This window comes from Mustela lutreola, chromosome 1, assembly GCF_030435805.1.
Source record: "Mustela lutreola isolate mMusLut2 chromosome 1, mMusLut2.pri, whole genome shotgun sequence".
NCBI classification, from domain to species: Eukaryota; Metazoa; Chordata; class Mammalia; order Carnivora; family Mustelidae; genus Mustela; species Mustela lutreola.
Window position 1 is genome coordinate 269714323 of NC_081290.1, and position 18393 is coordinate 269732715.

At 40.7% G+C, this 18393-nt stretch overlaps 1 protein-coding gene across 1 annotated transcript in view; it reads left to right on the forward strand.

Annotated features, from left to right (window-relative positions):
* The window catches only part of HSD17B12 (hydroxysteroid 17-beta dehydrogenase 12), a 161110-nt gene extending 152558 nt beyond the window's left edge, over positions 1 to 8552 (forward strand). Inside the window, exons 10-11 of the mRNA XM_059140306.1 lie at positions 6649 to 6798; positions 7053 to 8552. Coding sequence (XP_058996289.1) covers positions 6649 to 6798; positions 7053 to 7157 — 255 coding nt within the window. The 3' untranslated portion in view covers positions 7158 to 8552. The remainder of the gene's footprint in view (positions 1 to 6648; positions 6799 to 7052) is intronic.
* Positions 8553 to 18393: the final 9841 nt, after the last annotated feature.

An 18393-nucleotide genomic window follows, 5' to 3' on the forward strand; every position in this document is an offset into this window, starting at 1 on the left:
GATGTGTTCACGAATGTGGGGAAGTGTGGGGAACTTGCCCATCTCTGGATTTTAACCTGGGTTTGAATAACTCCAAAGTCTGTGTTCTTTCTGTTTCTCATGGGGGTGTTTCTCTGCACCATATAGTTTTCTTCCTTGGAGCTGGGAAACCAAGTCTCTGGAAATGCTATCAACAAGGAGACCATTTGCTAACTGAAACCATCCCTTAGGGTTTAGTTTGTCTGACTCTTTACCAGAGGACAGACGAGGACACAGGTCGAGACCACGAAACCCAGAGAAGGTGGTTGTGGTTTCACCTGACCTGAAACTGAAATGGGTTTTCTCATTTTTAGCATGAGATTGCAGAAGAATACTCTGTTTAGATGTGAACTTACTGTAATGGGGACATTCACTGGGCCCCCTTCTCTTAAGTTACCGCCTTCCAGTGCTTTGGTAAACTCTTGGGTGATGAGAGTTGGTGGTTTCGTTAATTCATCTAAATGTAGTTTTTAATCAGAATAAATTTAGAAAATAAATAGGACACATTGAGATGAGGGAAAAATAAAATTCAATTTTTTTTAAATGAAAGAAGATAGTTCTCTTTTATATTTTGTTAAATATTTTATAGCTTTGAATAATCATGGAGATCTTTGGGGCTTCAAAGACCTAGGAAGCTAAATACTGAGAAGCGGCTATCAGGATTGAAAACCAAATTCTTCATCCATTCTTCTTGTTAATTGCCAAAGCCAATAAAAGAAGGCAATGGACTGTGTCTTTCTCTGCTAGTGCAGATGGAATCTAAGTAGAACTATAAAGCAATATAATTCTCCCGAGAAATAATCGTATCTGCACCATAACTGCTCCAACTTTGAGAACTGGCTTAAGAATTTTAACTTTAGTCCTGTTGGAGGTCATCAGACTCTGATCCCTTCCAGCCACGTGAATCTCCATGTTTGTCATTGGTAACATCCACTTTACTTGACTCTTTACAACAGTGGTAAATCACAAGAAATAAAACCTTAAGAGGTAATAATTATAAGGTGTCGGAGTAAGTCCAGAAAGAACTAACAGGTGGTTACCTCAGGAGTCACTCTATAAATACGGCGTTCTTCCACTTTTTACAAGATATAAAAATTCAGCCAAGTTTTTCTTTCTAAATTTATTCCAGAAAATATAAACATTATACACCTTAGAAAATACCAGAATTCAAACCCCACACACTTTCACTGACAGTATTTTATTTAATCCTCATAATAGTAAAGTAAGAAGGATGCTATATCCCCCAGCTGCAAAGTAAAAAACTTAAAGCTCAGTATTTTGGTCAAGATCAGACAACTAGTAAGTGGTCAAGTCCACGTGATTTCAAAACTGACATTCCCCCACCTCATACCCTACTACCTCTTTCTCCCATACCCCAAATTCAGTGCATTGGGAAATCCTGTTGACTTCAGTATCCTTTAAACATAATCCACTATCTGACCACTTCCTGGGACCACCACTGCTACCGCTAATTTAAGCCATTGTGATTGTGTGCTCTGAATATTTTGCAGTACCTTCCTACCCAGCAGTACCTTCCTACCCAGCCTCCCCTCCTCCCATCCTTGCCTATAGTCCACACAGTCTGCTCCCAACAGTCGGAGTGATCTCTTTAAAGCTAAATCCAGGTCATTTCACTTTTCTTCTCAAAAATTCTCCTGTGCCCTTTAATTTCTTTCAGAGTTAAATCATGAGCTCTTATGACCTACTATGTTCTGATGTCACACATCCCACATTTTCTCATCCCTTGCTATTTTTCTGGCCTCCTTGCAGTTCCTCAAACATTTCAAACGCATGTCTGCCTCAGGACCTTTGCACTTCTGTTCTTTCATTGAAAAGGATCTTTACCAAGATAGACTTTTTGCTAGCTCTCTCCCCTCACTGAAATCTTTGCTTATATGTCACCACATCAGAGAAGCCTTTCTTAGTCACCTGCAGGAACAGCGTCTGTCACCCCGTCCTTACTCTGTCCTTATTTTTCTTTTTTCCTTTTTATCATCACCTCCCAATGTAGTATCATGTTTTACTACTTGTTTATAGTCTTTGTGTCCCACCCCCCGCCCCAGATTTAAGCTGTATGAGATTAGGGACTTTGCTTTTGTTCACAAATGTAGTCCACTGCTGACAACAGTGTCCTAGTAGGTGCTCAGGAAATGTTTGTTAAGTAACTGTTTTTTTTCGTGCTGTACACAGTTTTTCCTTTTGTTATGTGAATGTTAACAAATAAATTCCACGTATTTGGAGGTAGGCCATTTGTGAGATTACCACCCAGCCAGTCTTTATCAAGGATTTTCTTTGTACAGAACATAGTACATTTTAACTCCTTCATTTGGGGCTTAGGCGTTAAGGTTTATATGTAATGTTACTGTGGGGCTGTTTGCTCAATGCCATGTAACCAGGGATCTCTGCCCCATCAGAGTGATGAGATAAGGAAGAGCCCTTTTGTGGAAATGCTCATCTCATGGCCTGCAAGTAAAGGAACACCAGCTCCCCAAACTGCATTCTGTGTACATAGTTATGGGTCTTCTGGAGGATCTCAGATCCTGAGATCCTGAAAGATGAACAGACACACATAAGGAGAAAAGGTATTCTAAATGATGCCTCCGCAGAGCCACAGTTCTGCATGAAGAATGTGTGCTGGTCACACTGGTGAACTGATGCTCACAAAAGGCAGATCAGACATCGTGTCCAGAATTCTGTATTGTGCAAATGCCTGGAGTCCGGTGTCCTTTGGATCCACGTTTTCCAAAGCCTGGTTGTGAGTTGTTCTGGTCATTTTTAAATTCAAGAAGGCATGTTTAGTACAGGTACCAACATGAGAGATGCTTTACCACCTGAAATTATGATGTTCAGTATCTGATTCTTGAATGCCTGCCACGCAGTATTTCGTGTCCATCTTTTTTTTTTTTTTTTTAAGATTTTATTTATTCATTTGATAGACAGAGATCACAAGTGGGCAGAGAGGCAGGCAGGGGGAGGGGGGAGCAGACTCCCTTGTGAGCAGGGGCTCGATCCCAGGACTCTGGGATCATGACCTGAGCCGCAGGCAGAAGCTTTGACCCACTGAGCCACCCAGGTGCCCTGTGGTGTCCATCTTTCCAGTATACAGTGATGCTATTATTAAGTAGCCTTCCTACTCTGAGTCAGGCCCCTAAATTGTTTTGTAAGGACCAGATTACCTAAGCAAGCTACTCCAGTAGGGGAGGAAAAAAAGATGCACGTTGTTTCCAGGGATTGTTGTTTAAAAAACACACTGGGGTGCACCTGGGTGGCTCAGTCGGTTAGATGTCTGCCTGCAGCTCACGTAGTGATCCCAGGGTTCTGGGATCAAGGCTCCCCCTGCAAACTCCCCACCTTCGCCCACCCGCCAATCAAGCTCCCTGCTTCTCCCTCTCCCTCTGCAGCTCCCTCTGCCTAGGTGCTCACTCTCTCTCAAATAAATAAAATATTAAAAAATAAATAAATAAAATTTAAAAAGCAAGCTGAACAAGGACAAAACAACAGCTTTGCTTTCTGGCCTAATTATTTTCACATTGGGATTCCAAACTGGAAGACCAGAGCACTTGCCTACACCTGTGGTTGTGAAGGTCCAGGTTGTTTCCAGGCAGGAATCTTTATAATGGCAAAGTTTTGAGCTTAAGCAACTTGTAAAATTTGTTCTGCCACAAAATACTTCCTGTAGAAGGGTGACTATATTCCCAACCTGTTCACTGTAATATTTCCATGAGTAGGGAGGAAAATGGATTAATTTAGTTATTGTTTACTGTGTTTTTGGTGACTTCTTTAAGGATGTATCTAGATGACACTTTGGGGTATTTCTTTACTTTGACACATACCTTAAAATACTCCTTTTTAAATTCTTGGAAAGTAGCTAGACCTGTACGTTTGTCTTAGTTTAGATAGGTGATCTTGCTTAAGCTTCAGAATAATATCTAAAATTTTACACCATATTATATTGTGAACTTCCTGGCATCATTAATTATCTGTACTGCAGCAGTGGAAGGGGGTCCCGATGCAATTCCTTCAGTGCCGTGCACACTGAGGAGTTCTGTTACCAAGTCACGCAGCAGATCTGTGCGTCCCTCCTATGTGCTAGGGGCTGCTCTGAGCTTTGGCCATATGATGGTGAATAAGACCATGGCTGCATAGAGCTGATACTCTAGAAATCACTACTGTCCCGTGATTGGGTTTAGTTTTCTGTTCCATTTAGCTTTTGTCCTGCCACTGCTCCATACATTTCTTTTTTTGCTTTTTAAGATTTTATTTGTTTGACAGAGATCACAAGTAGGCAGAGAGGCAGGCAGAGAGAGAGAGAGGAGGAAGCAGGCTCCCCACTGAGCAGAGAGTCGGATGCAGGGCTTGATACCAGGACTCTGAGATCATGACCTGAGCTGCAGGCAGATGCTGAACCCACTGAGCCACCCAGGCGCCCCGTGCTTCACACATTTCTGACTCCTGAACCATACTGAACAGCTTTGCAGTTGCCCGAGGACCTTGTGCTCTCTCTCTTTTTCTTTGTCCCCACTGTTCTCATTACCCAAAATGTTCTTCCTTTGTTTGTTTACCTGGCAAAGTCCTCCACTTTAACACTTCACTCTAAAGTATTTCATCTTTGAATCCTTTGCATCCTCTGCTAGACCACATTAACTGCCTTGATTTTAAGCCATTGGTGGAAATAAAAAACCTTTCCAGAACAGAATTTAAGTTTCTTCATTGGAAAAACATAGCTCGACTTGGGATTCCTAGGCGTGTGTCTCTTGCCTCCACTTCCCGGAGCTAGGAGGTTCCCCAGGCTCTCTGGATGGTTTAGCTGAATGGTGAGTGAACTTATTGCACCATCAAGTGGTTCATCCGGGCAGTGCCACTTAATTCTTCTGCAGGATGCTAATAGTCCAACTTATGCCATGTATCTACAGAGAGAGGGAGGGTGATAATATCAAGATGTAATTGGAAGGTATAATTATCAGACCATCTTCATCCTGAGACACTCAGAACTTTACAGAACCCTCAGTGGCTCGTGATCCATAGATGGAAATGGGGTTTTAAATCTTCACTTTTCTTATTAACCGGGAAATCTGAAACAGAGATGTGACACGGCTTGCTTGTTTTCCTTCATTATTTAAGATGGTGCATAGGCATATGCTTTCTTTTGTTTTGTTTGCCACTCAGCTTGGCAAACGGTTTTCATTCCTCACCCATTGTTAGAGTCTCAGGGAACTCTTCATGTCATACTGTATCCTGGCCACATGGCTTTAAAATTAAATACCTTTTTGACAAAGTATTTTTGCTCAGTTAAGTGGGGGTTGCATGGATAGGGGTAAATTCTCAAAAACCAAGAATCACCTAATCAAAGGTAGCCCAGGTATTGAGGTACTTGGGGGACATTAATTAACTTAGTGTGGGTTTGTGGCTGCCGGCACATAATAGAAAGATGGAGAAGGACCGTGTTTAGGCCCTTGGGCTCTTGGTTCTTACCAGGCAGGCTGGACTTTCAGCCCCCATGTTAATGAGGGTGGAATATATTCCTTGACTCATACTTGGAGTGGGAAAAATTCAAAAACCTAAAAGCAAAAACCCCAAAGAGACATGGGAACATTCCTTCCAGCTCTCAGCAGGAAGGAAACACCTCCTCTGGGACATATCTCAATTTTATTTCTACCTCTAGTGAAATTTTTTATTTTGACCACCAGGTATTAGATCCTCCTCTTTAACAGAAACATCACTGTCCTCAATACCCTTTCCTTTCCTGCACATGTGGGAAACGGAATACATTCACTCTTTGATGAATGATCGCCCAACCTACTTCAAACTGCAGAAGGAACCTCTTATGTCATGAGTCAGGACCCGTTGGAGTAGGGTCTCCTCATGTTCTATGTTGAATCCTATCCAAATGTGTCAAGCCTGAGCACTAAAGAACTTGACACTAGTTAAGTCCTTCTGACAGGTCATGTTCAAATCTGTCCTCCCACGCCACTCCCCTCAAGGGTCTCTTGGTTACCCAGGCTGTTTCCATGTGGTTTTAGGGTCTCTCCCCACAACGAAGAAAGAAAAAAAAAAATGGTGTGCTGGGGGAAGATCCTATCCTATCAGCAGCAAAGTTTATAAGACTCAGACACAATGGTAAGAAACTAGGAAAGGAAGAGTAGTAGCTAGACTCTGAGAGGGGAAATGCTTATTTTTTAGAGGCATCAAAGCTGTTAGAACTATCTTAAGGAACCACAAATTAGAAGGAAAATGAGCATTATCTCTTTGGGAGGATAAAATGTCAAAAACCTTCCTGGTGGTTTTGTAACAATATTCAGTTTAGTCAAGAATGGAAAGAGTATCCTTTCCAGAACCACCGCTCTCCAGGTTTGTTTAAGTGCCTTCTTTTTAAAAGGTACAAAAAGGTCTGTTTCTGCTTATGTTTAATACTTTCTAAGTCTCAAATTGTTTCATTGATAGATTGCTGTATTACAGTTGATTTTATGCCATCATGTACTCTCTCAAGCTGACTTTAGATCTCACCAAAATGTTTCTATGCTTCTGCCACTAAGAGCAATCAAGCAATTCTCAGTTTGTGGTCTAACTAATCAAGAGCATATTTTTTGTTTTTGTTCTTGTGGTGGTGGTGATGGGCTGTTGCCCTTCTAGAGTGTTCTGCCGTACTACGTAGCTACAAAGCTGTCGAAAATCCGAAAGCCAACTCTGGATAAACCGTCTGCGGAGACATATGTGAAGTCTGCACTGAAAACTGTGGGCTTGCAGTCCCGAACCACCGGATACCTGGTCCATTCTCTTATGGTATGTAGACTTGCAAGTCTCCAATCAGCTCTTTGGTTTGGAGTTTTCTTTCCTGTTAGGTCGCAAAATAGCATGTGGTGTGTTAGCATCTATATGTTGTCTAGACTTACTAATGAGGCATCTGTGTTTTATTTTAAACACCCAAGAACTTTAAACTTGACCAACGAAACAATAGAGTAAAACATAAGATCGGATGCTCTCAGTTAGCCCAAATTGTAGGCTGTCATGACATATCTCCCCATTTCTCTCCCTAGGACTCAGTAATTTCAATCATGCCTACCTGGCTATATTTTAAAATCACCATGAATTTGGGCAAGTCCACACGGGCTCGCTATATGAAGAAAAACAAGAAGAACTAAGCACTGGTAACTCGCTGAGTAGCTTGGCCCAGTGTGCCAGCCTACGTGTGTTTACGGCAAAGCACCCACCCGTCTCCAAAGTCTGCGGTTGTCGTTTGATCAGTTACTAATAAGGCTAAATGTTGTCATAATTGGGACGAAAGCAGAAATTGTGTTCAGCAGTTCTGGACATACATTTTGAATACTGCCAGGAGTTATTTTGAAATTTAATGTAAATGCTCCTATCCAATGGACATAGAACTAATAATACTAACAAGAACAGTGTCATGGGAAGAAACGTGATTTTGGCAAATCACGGAATGACAGAGTCAGATATAACACTTCAGTGGTTTGCTCTGGCCCGGATGGTGATGGTTCTTGTATTTTCTCTGAATTATAACTTAAAAAGTAATGGCGAGCTCCATTTTTTTTTTTTTTGTAAACACTTGGAGGGAGCGGAGATTAATTGATTCACTTATAGGAGGACACATTGTAATAAGCATTGCTGTGAGGTTTTCTAAAAGTATGTCCCAATGTGTATATTTCTGTGGAACTTTTTGTTCTCAAAGGTAGCTAATGATGTAAAAATAATACAGGAAACATGAAAGTTCCTTTTGACACATGGAGCCCACTAATACATGCTTTCCTCTAATACATATTTCTTCTCAGTTTAAATGCACGTAAATACCGAAAGCTATATGGTATGATTTATAAAGGTAAATGGGCCAAAAAATACATTGAGATGAGCAGTCACCTATTGTGCCGCTAAAACCCTGACCCAGGAGAGTGGCCTGCTTGGACCCCAGCCTCTTTTGTCTCTGCACTGCACCAGTCCTGTTCCCATGTGTGACCACAAGCTATTCCTAAAAGAGTAATGGTAACAGAGAAGTGACCTTAGACTTTGAAATCGATACCCTGTAGATAGCAGTCTGACTAGTTTTAATAAAAGATGATATAACCACAGTGATGATTGTAAATGTATTTCTTTGGTGCTTGAAATTAAGGCTGTTTTTACACCGGCTTACTATAAATTAAGACTTACTTTTATCCTGCTCCATAACTTGAGGGAAATCACCAAGAGATAATTCAGTATTGTGAAACATGTAACACAGAAGGTAGGTCTTTATGAAAGCTGTGGTTCCTAAGCTCTGAGTTTTAAGCACCAGGAGATTTGTTTTAAAAAAAAAGAAGTAATTGCCGTGTTTAGGTGTTGAGGTGTTTCTACCCTTTAGTTTTGCTAGCTAAGGATGTAAAACAAAAATAGGAAGAGCCAAAGTACGGTCTGCTCTTAGCATCATTACATAGGAGAAAAGACAATTTAGCACCCAAAAAGTAAGAACATAATCTCAGAATCATTTAAAATGACTTTTGAATTATGATTTTGAAATGAAAATAAACTTAGTTTTATGAAAAACACATTGCCTTTTTCTTTCTCATTTTGTTGTTGAAATGGTGAAACCACAGTGACCTGAGCGATACTTTGTTTGCTTTCACACGTGGGCTCGTTGATTATTGTGGGTGGTCGTTTTCAGTGGGTTGGTAGCATGGGGAGGGATCGATGTGCAAGCATACACAGTATGTTCCCTTCCACCCAAGTTAGAAAGCAGTTGTATTCTGACCAAATCCTGTAGCAATCTCCAAACTTCTGAGCTCTAGCTTTTACTACTTCAACTTGGGTTGTGTCCTCTTATATTTGACACCTAAGACTGAAGATAATGGAATGAAACTCTGTTTCTAGGCACAGGGAAAAATTCATTGAAAAAAAACAAAAACAAAAACAAAAACCCAGCGTACTCCAAACTTTCAAAATAGTGGAGCACAGTTTTTAGACTTCACTTTATATCAACTTGATGTTCTAGTCCTATGTGTGCTAGATAAGGTTGGAACCCAAGAGAGTAGAGTAAAAGAGAGACTGATTCATGTAGAATCAGCTCATTTCACAACACAGTGAGCTAGATTTTAATTTCTTGTTCTTTCATGGTTTCCGGCAGTAGCATGGGGGGAACACACGTAATGACATTGCCATTCTGAGTTGTCTTTGTGCCGGTCCCCCATGCACTGGGAGTAAATACAGATGTTATGACTGTTTCTCAATTTCCTCAAATGTGGTCCTGCCCTAAATAGATGACTTCCTCTCATTGGATCATTTATTGCATTGAAATACGACAGAACTGAACTTTATATGGGGTGAACATCAGTGGTGACACCAGACAAATGGTGCTGATGCCATGTAGAAGAGATTTATTGTAATACCTTATGAGAATGCAATAAACTTAGGTTGTACTCTAATTTTTTAAACTCTGTTGATACCAAGTTATCTGAGATTTAGATGGTCCTGGATTCTGCTGCTTTGATCTGTAGTTACAGTGTCAGAGGAAATTGTCAAAGCTCTTTATTGAATATGTTGGAAACTATTCCAATTAAAAAATGTTAAAGGGCTCACTACTTTGTACTTTGATACGCACCTCATGATGAAAACTATACATGTGGACAGAATTTAAATTCCCTCTTGGAATGTAATTCTTTCTGTAGAGGTTTATGTAGAGATATCTAGAAATGAAACATTGTGTCCAGCACGAACACAAACATATTAAATGAATCCATGTTAACGTGATGATGGCATATTACAACTTTGCCCTCTCCTTTTACCTGTATCTGAAAAGCCAGCGAAATGGGTACTACAAATGATAATCCTAAAAGGATATAAGGCAAACTTGTTTTCCTTACTACAAAAGTTTCTAGATATAGCATTGTGTACATTTATTGAGTGCTAACCACATGCTGTTTACTCTTCTGGGAAAGAAGAAGAGACTACAGTGAAAAAGGGACCAAAGATTTTGCCTCCGTAGAGCTTACATTTGAGCTGGGGAAAGGTGAGGCAAGCAAAGGAGGGAGACAGGTTAAAAAAGAAGAAAGAAAGAGTAACATAGCATAAGTGCTTTATGATATGCAGTGAGGGGTGCGGGACGAAGCTAGGTAAGGAGGATGGGGAATCAATGTGTGTAGGCTTGTATACTCATAGTGGGTGTGGAGAGAGGTTTTGAATTGTCTTGGGGAAGCCTTTCGGCTTTGTGGGAGAAGGCAGACTAGCCTGAGCAAAGAACCCAAGGAGACTGCATGCCTGGTATATTCCAAAATGGCTATGAGTACATACATATTGAAGTACATACTGCATGAAGTCTAAAGATTTCAGAGATCTTGTTTAGTTTAGTTATGACTTTTTAGAATGAAATCACCTTACGTTGTTGGTCATATTTCACTATCTTTGTACTGCCGAATTCAATTTGCTGGTATTTTATTTGGAATTTTTGCATCTATATTTAGGAAATTGGTTTGCAATCTTTTTCATATTTGTCTGGCTTTCATATTAATATTATAACTTCATTAAAAGAGCTGGGAATTGGGGTGCCTGGGTGGCTCGGTGGGTTAAGCCTCTGCCTTCAGCTCGGGTCATGATCTCAGGGTCCTGGGATCGAGCCCCACATCAGGCTCTCTGCTCAGCAGGGAGCCTGCTTCCCCCCTCTCTCTCTGTCTGCCTTTCTGCCTACTTGTGATCTTTCTCTCTCTGTCAAATAAAGAAAGAAAATCCTTAAGTTAAAAAAAAAAGCAATTCGATCCTTTTGGCCCTTCTCATTATATGTTCTCCTGATTTCTGGCAGTTTATTCTGTTATTTTTCTTATTTCACAAACTGAACATTTCATCCATGTTTTAACATTTTTTCTATTCTGACATAAACATTTATTGCTCTAAGTTTAATTATCTTTCACTACATCCCACAATTCAGGAGTGTGTGTGTGTGTGTGTACATAAACGTGCATACACACATTCTTTTTCAGTGCTAATATTTAAACATTTATGACTTTGACCTCTGACCTGTTTAAAAATATTTTTTTAAAGGACACATTCAAATTTTAATAAATGCTATTTCCTTTTAAAAATGCTTGTGTTGGGGCAACTGGGTGGCTCAGTGGGTTAAGCCTGTGCCTTCAGCTCAGGTCATGATCTCAGCGTCTTGGGATCGAGCCCCACATCAGGCTGTCTGCTCAGCGGGGAGCCTGTTTCCTGCCCCCTTCTGCCTACCTCTCTGCCTACTTGTAATCTCTTTCTGTGTCAAATAAATAAATAAAATCTTAAAAAATAAAATAAAATGCTTGTGTTGGTATCACCATTAATGAGGCAATTTTATATTTTGTATATTGTGTTATCGTGGACTGAAGATACAATATCAATTATGTAGTATTCCTCCCAAAAATGTATAATCTGAACCTAATCACACTTGATCTTTGCCAAAAGGCCAAGAAGCAATAATATGAACCTAATCAAAAAGAAATATCAGAAAAATCTAAATTGAAAGACACCCTACAAGATAACCAACTTAAATTTGTCAAAAGTTTCAGATTAAAGAAAACTAAAGAAATGTGACAAGTAAATGTTACATAATCTCAGATTGAATCTTGATTAAAAAATGGGATTTTTGAGACAATGGGTAAGATTTGAGTAAGGTCTGTAGGTTAGATAATAGCATCATATCCATGTTAATTTCCTGAGTTTGATCATTGTACTGTGGTTATTTAAGAAAAAGCTCTTGAATTTTAGGAAATACACACTAGAGTATTTAGGGATAATGGGACATTATCTATGCAACTTAATCTCAAAAGCTTCAGAAAAAAATTATTTATACAGAAAAAGATAAAGCAAACGTGTTAAAATGTTAACATTGGAAGAATCTAGGTAAAAGTTGATATATGAGAACTCTGTGTGCTGCACTGTAGAATTCCCATAAATCTGAAATTTATTTGGAATAAAAAGTGAAATCTTTTGTTATTGATTTCTAAATAATTAGACGAGAACATGTGGGTGTGGCCCAGCTTGGGCAAGTTATAACCTTTCTCTGCCTCAGTTTTGCCTTCTGAAAAATGAGAATAACAACACCTGACTTGTAAACTGTTGGTGAGCAAAATTTCACATTTTTTAAGTACTTAGGATCTAGCCTGGCATAAAGTAAATATATATAAAAATGTTGTAGTAGCCTGAATAGTGGCCCCCAAAGATACCAGATCCAGATCCCTGGAGCCTGTAAACACTACCTTAGGTGGAAAAAGGTCTTTGCAGGTGTGATTAAGTTAGAAGATCTTCAGATGAGATTACCTAAGTGGGCCCTAAATGGAATCACAAATATCCTTAATAAAAGGACAATTACACACAGAAAAGGAGAAAGCAGGGGGACCTCGGAGGCAGAGATTGGAGGGACGCAGCCACAAGTCAAGGAATGCAGGTGGCTACTGGGCACTGTTAGAGGCCAGCAACTGGATTATTTCCCAGAGTTTCCGGAGGATTGAGGACCCAACTGACACCTTGATTTTGGACTTCTGGCCTGTGATCTTGTTTTAAGCCACTGAGTTTATGGTAATGTTACAGCAGCCATAGGAAACTAATACAAATGTAAACCCTTTACTTTCACCAGTTCTTAGAAAGTTTTTAAGATGTATTTTATGTCTAGATATGGCCAACTTTTTAAAAAGTTTTTACTTAAATTCAATTTAATTAACATATACTGTATATTAGTTTCCGAGGTATAAATCAGTGATTCATCAGTTGCATACAACACTCAGGCCTCATTCATCCTGTGCCCTCCTTAATACCCATCACCCACTTACCCCATCAACCCTCAGTTTGTTTCCTATGATTGAGTCTCTTATGATTTGCCTCCCTGTTTTTTAAAATGTACCATATGTGCTTAAGAAGAATGTTTATTTTCCAATTGTTATCTTCTATATATGTACATTAAGCTTATTAGTTCTTCAAATCTCCCCTGTCTTTACTAATGTTTGTTTGCCTGACCTGTCAATAATTGAGAGAAGTATTTTGAAATCTCTCACTATAATGATGGATTCAGATTCCCTGTTTTATCCGTTTTTGCTTTATATATTTGGAGACTATCTTGTTAGGCTAATAAAGTTTAGAATTATGCCTTCCTGGTGGGTTGAACTCTTTTTTTGGTCATGCAGTGACAGCCTTATTGCTAATGCTTTTTGCCTTAAAATCTGTTTTCTGCTATTCCAAACTAGCTATCTCTGCTTTATTTTGGTTAGCATATAGTAGTATATATTTTTCAATTGTTTTACTATCTATTTTTCTATGTATTTATGTTATTCTTTACTGTAAATTCCAATTGTTTATTGAAAAATCTACCTTTTTCACGTTTTCTTCTTTTCCTCAGTTTTAATAAATATTTATGAGTTGTTTTAAAGTTCTTCTCTGCTTAATCCTACATTTGGATCATCTGTAGATCTACTTATTTGGGTTTTTTTTTTCTCTTGATGCTTGGTCATATTTTTCTAACTCCTTGCATGTCCCATAATTTTCTTTAATTGTATGCCAGAAATTCTATATAAAAGAAACATAAAGACTAAAGTCAGGGCACCTGGGTGGCTCAGTGGGTTAAGCCTCTGCCTTTGGCTCAGGTCATGATCTCAGGGTCCTAGGATTGAGGCCCGTATTAGGCTCTGCTCAGCAGGATCCTGCTTCCCCCGCTCTCTCTGCCTGCCAATTTGCCTACTTGGGATCTCTCTCTCTGTGTTAAATAAATAAATAGATCTTTAAAAAACAAAAAAAGTCTAAAGTCAATGTTTTTATTCTCCAGAGAGGACGTGCCTCTTCCCTGTTGGATAGAGTAAGGACTAATCACTCCAGTCTAAACAGGTGTTCAGCTGAGTTAGGGCTGGGTAGCCACTTTTTCTTTTTCTTGTTTTTAAAGATTTTGTTTATTTATTTGAGAGGGCATGAGCAGGAGGAGTGGCAGGCAGAAGGAGAGGGAGAAGCAGGCTCCCCACAGAGCAGGGAGCCTGATGTAGTGTTTGATCCCAGGAGTCTGGGAGCCTGAGCTGAAGGCAGATGCTTAACTGACTGCGCCACCCAGGTGCTCCAAGTTGCCACTTTTTTAGACTTGGTGCCCTATAGTTTCAAATGTCAGCAGAATGAAAGCTGTCATGTTTCTTGTGGACTCTTCTTTCTCAGAACCTTTTTTTTTTTTTAAGCACTGTAAGACTATAAAAGCTTTCACCTTGTCTTCCCAGTCCAGCCCTCTCCCTTCTGTAGCCCTAGAAAGAGTGTCTAATGTTAATCATAGGGTTCATACCATATATAAACACTGACTACTTACTATGCCTCTCAAAGCCTGCATGGTCTGACTCCTCTCTACCCCATCTCGAAGAACCCCCTTAACTGCCTCTCTATTCCTACAGGAACCCTCTTTCAGTCTTTCCAATACACCTCTTCATTCAGTGTGGTTGAATGATTGCAAAAACAGCTCCCGTACTCTACTCCTCCCAGTATCCAGACCCTTTGCGCTGTGACTTTGCAACAAGTCCAGTCAAGAGGTGAAGTCTATTTCCCCACTCCTTGAACTTGGTTTAGCTTGCTCTGGCCAATAAATGAAGTGCTTTGTGCTACTTCTAAGCCTAGGTCTCCAGAGATGTATTTGTACATGCCTCCCCGGACACCACTAGTGAGCTCGTTCAAGGACAAGACGGCACATGGAGTCAAGGTTAGTCTACATCAGCCAGCCCCCAGCTGCTGATGCACCAGCTGAATCAAATACAAATCAGAACTCCCAACCAACACAAGACTCCACATACATTGTGGATACTACTCCACTAGGTTAGGTTCCCCCATGAGTCTCATACCAAATACAACAACTGTAATATTTATGTATTTTAAAAAATGTCTACCTCTCCTGCTAGACTGCAACTTCCATGAGGGCGGAAGCCGGATCTGTCTTTGATCACTACTTTGTCCTTAGTATCCAGCACAGTGCTGTCTACAGTCAGTACTTGTGACATTTGAATCAAGACTTGCCTGACATCCCAGTTCATATACTCGAAATAATGTGGTTCACGTGGCCTTGAGGACTTGGTGACTCCAGAGAAGAATGTGCTAAACCATCTAGATAAAGCCATCAGGAAGGATTTATAACCTAGGGTCTGCCCAATCCTTCACTTTCAAAGTCTCTGAAAGAACCCAGCTATTAGGCCCCAGGAAATGGCGCCATCTATCATTCCACGAATAGTCCTATCTTTCCTAATTTGGCTTTGCATGTGCCACATATTTGCAGAGGAGGGCATGGTTTAGTTTTTTCCTTTGTAATTGGGATTAAGAAAATTGGATCGGTGTATGCATATAACTATAGCATTACTCGGCATGCTCTCAGGAAATGTTAATATCATGTGCTATTATTTAGAAATCAGATGCGTAAATGGTGCCTGCTCTTTTTAGGGGTGACGTGACTATCAATATCTTAGCCACCGAATGCTCCATACTGTTTAAAACTCTGACATAACTTCCTGTTTGCCGTATGCCTTCGCATAGGTAACCTCTAGTCCCCTCTCTTGTCCTTGGTATTTGTCCGCTCTCCACCATTTCACATCCGATTATGCCGTTCTTTCATTGTTCCTCACAGTTGGTGCTATGGCTTACTGGCATATTTTATCTTGAGCAGCATCTGTAATTGTGCTGGGTGTTGAATGGGAGGAGTTCCTGTCTGGAGTCTGGGGAAGCATCCTGTCTTCCTCGATGTCGCTTAGAGTTGGTGGAGACATGAAAGCATCCTTGCCCACCCGCTGCAGAGTTGGCGGTTTCCTGCCCTATTCTCCTCCCCACTTCAAGCTGGGAACCGCTAAGCCTCTGGCAGTGAGACACGGGCTGGGAATTTCTCTGTATAGTACCTTCACTGAAAGCTATTAGCAAGACGTGCCGTTATTTTCCCTGAATTGGATTTTCTCCAGAATTCTCAGCGGGCACTCCACAAGCAGCATATGATCAAAACAGGCAAGGTTTGGCAAGAGTCTGGTGTGAAAATCAGCAACTGAAAATAAGCAGCAGTGTGTAGCTCATTCAGAATCCTTTTGGTAAAAGCTACCAGCACTTCGAAAGCATCTATCAGTTTTGCCATCCAAGGGATGGGGTATCTGTTGAGTGGGAAGTAGTCACCTGCAGAAAGCAGGCAGCTAGAAAAGGTAGAAGTCTGGCAGGTTCTTGAAAGAGAAACAAGGCACGGTCAAATATCCAAGTTGCTTGGCCCTGCCCCAGACCCACTAACCCAGACTCTCGATGGGTGGCCTGGAATGTTCATTTTTTACAAGCAATGCCCTAGGGATTCCCAATGCAGATAGTCTTCCAACCATAAGCTGAGAAATGCTGGTTTCAGAGTAGAGGCAAGGCAACCAGCTCAGCACAACTTTAAGAAGGCTGTCTTGGGTGAAGGAAAACAAGAGAGCAACACGAGAGCAAAGGGCCAGGGTTGACAGTGTCCAAATCAGAGCCAAACCGATTGCTCACAGTTTAAGGGCAACTCTGGGGCCAGCCACTTGCTAGCTATCGCTTCCGACCCCTGATATCACAATCACACTGTAAGAGTTAGGAATCAGAGTAGACCAAAATTAATTTCAGGGGAAATAATCAATAACCATAATAGGGTATCACCTACAAGGGAAAAGTAAATTCTAAGAATACAGAAACAGCAGACAGAGGGAAGAGCCACTACCAGCATCTAGGTCCAGGCAGAGGCGTGCACACATTCACACACACACCACCACCACCACCACCAAGGAAGGAACAAATCTGGGGGTGCTCTCCCATCTGTTAGGAAGTTCAGAACTATGCTGTGCATTTCAAGTAATCTGCTCCAGGTGAGGGTTTCACAGAGTTTTCAAGCAAAGGGCTGCTCATGTCTTCAGACACAGGAGAGCAAGCTACTTCCATTGCCACGAGAAGTTCAGGGTGACTTGGGTGTCCAAGAGATGTCAGTTTCCTCTGGGTCCAAGCAGATGTCACTATTTCAAAATTTGGGATCCCATTCCTTCCCAATCAATGCCTTAACTTCACAATAGGAACTTAACAAGGCTGTCAGTGTCACTAACATTGCAATTCAGCCCACAGATAGATGCCAACCACTGCAGGCTGCTTGGCATAGCACAGACAGCTGAAAGGAGCACTTGAATCAGGAAGAACCCTTTCCTCCTCCAATGTCCCTCCAGCACCCTCTACTGATGACGTTTCACATTGGACCAAATGGCAAGGGAAAAATGTTCCAGTATTGCAAGCAGGGCAGTGGAGGATGGGTTTGGAGCTGAGAATCTGGCAAGATTTGGGCTGATAACAGACAAGACGCCTCACTTTCATTCCCTCTCCCACAGTCTCCACCACCACTCCCTGATAAAAACACAAACACTGCCTCTAGAAATGGAGAAACCCATGATATAAGACTCACAAAGAACATCTTTCTAATACTACGTACTAACATGTAGCTAGCATAACCAACCATGTCAGTTGCCCAGTTCTTTTTTGCCTTTAGCATTTGAAGTCCAATGTCCTGCAAGACCTCTCAGTACCAGACAAATGGGAATGATTTGTAACCCTACAGGCATCCTGAAGGTTTCTAAACTTTCTCTGCATCCAAATTACCCCGAACACTTGGTAAGAATGCAAGTGATTTTTGTTAAAAATGCAGTTATTTTGGATGCAAGCAAGCCATGGATGGATTTTTGAGAAATGTTCTACGTGGAGGCCGAAAAGGTGTTAATCACTACTTTTAGGGACTCCTCAATCCAAACTTCTTTGTCCTTGTTCCAAAACCATAATCACTGAAAAGAAAGAAATAACATCCTTTGGAAGACACAGCCAAGGTTCCTGAACCAGAAACAGACACTGACAAATGACTAGTTGATGGGGACAAAAAAAAAGGATAAAAATTATAGTCTGCCCTTACCACTTTTCTCTCCTTTCAGTTCTAGGATAAGTAATTTTCCTTCAGTGTCACAAAGGATAACAAAAGAATGATGAATGCTGTGAAAATTAGATTTGTGGGGTACACTGAGCTTTTGCAGGTAAGCAGTATATAATGCAAGACTTATTTTAAGGACTCCGACAGTGACTGTTGTTTGGTAGATCTTAGAGAATAAGCTGCACAAAACAATCTATTCAGTGCTACTTTTTCTATTTTCACACTGTAAGATACATGGTTGAAGACGGCCATATTAAAGATGCTTCTCAGAAACTCGGAGGCGGTGAAAAGAAGACACTCTTTGACCCACTGGTCAAATTTATTTATTTTTAATTTTATGTTTAAAAAATATTTTATTTATTTGACAAAGAGAGAAAGAGAGAGAGACAGACAGACAGCACAAGCAGGGGGAGCAGCAGAGGGAGAGGGAGAAGTAGACTCCCCACTGAGCAGGGAGCCTAATGTGTGGGGCTCCA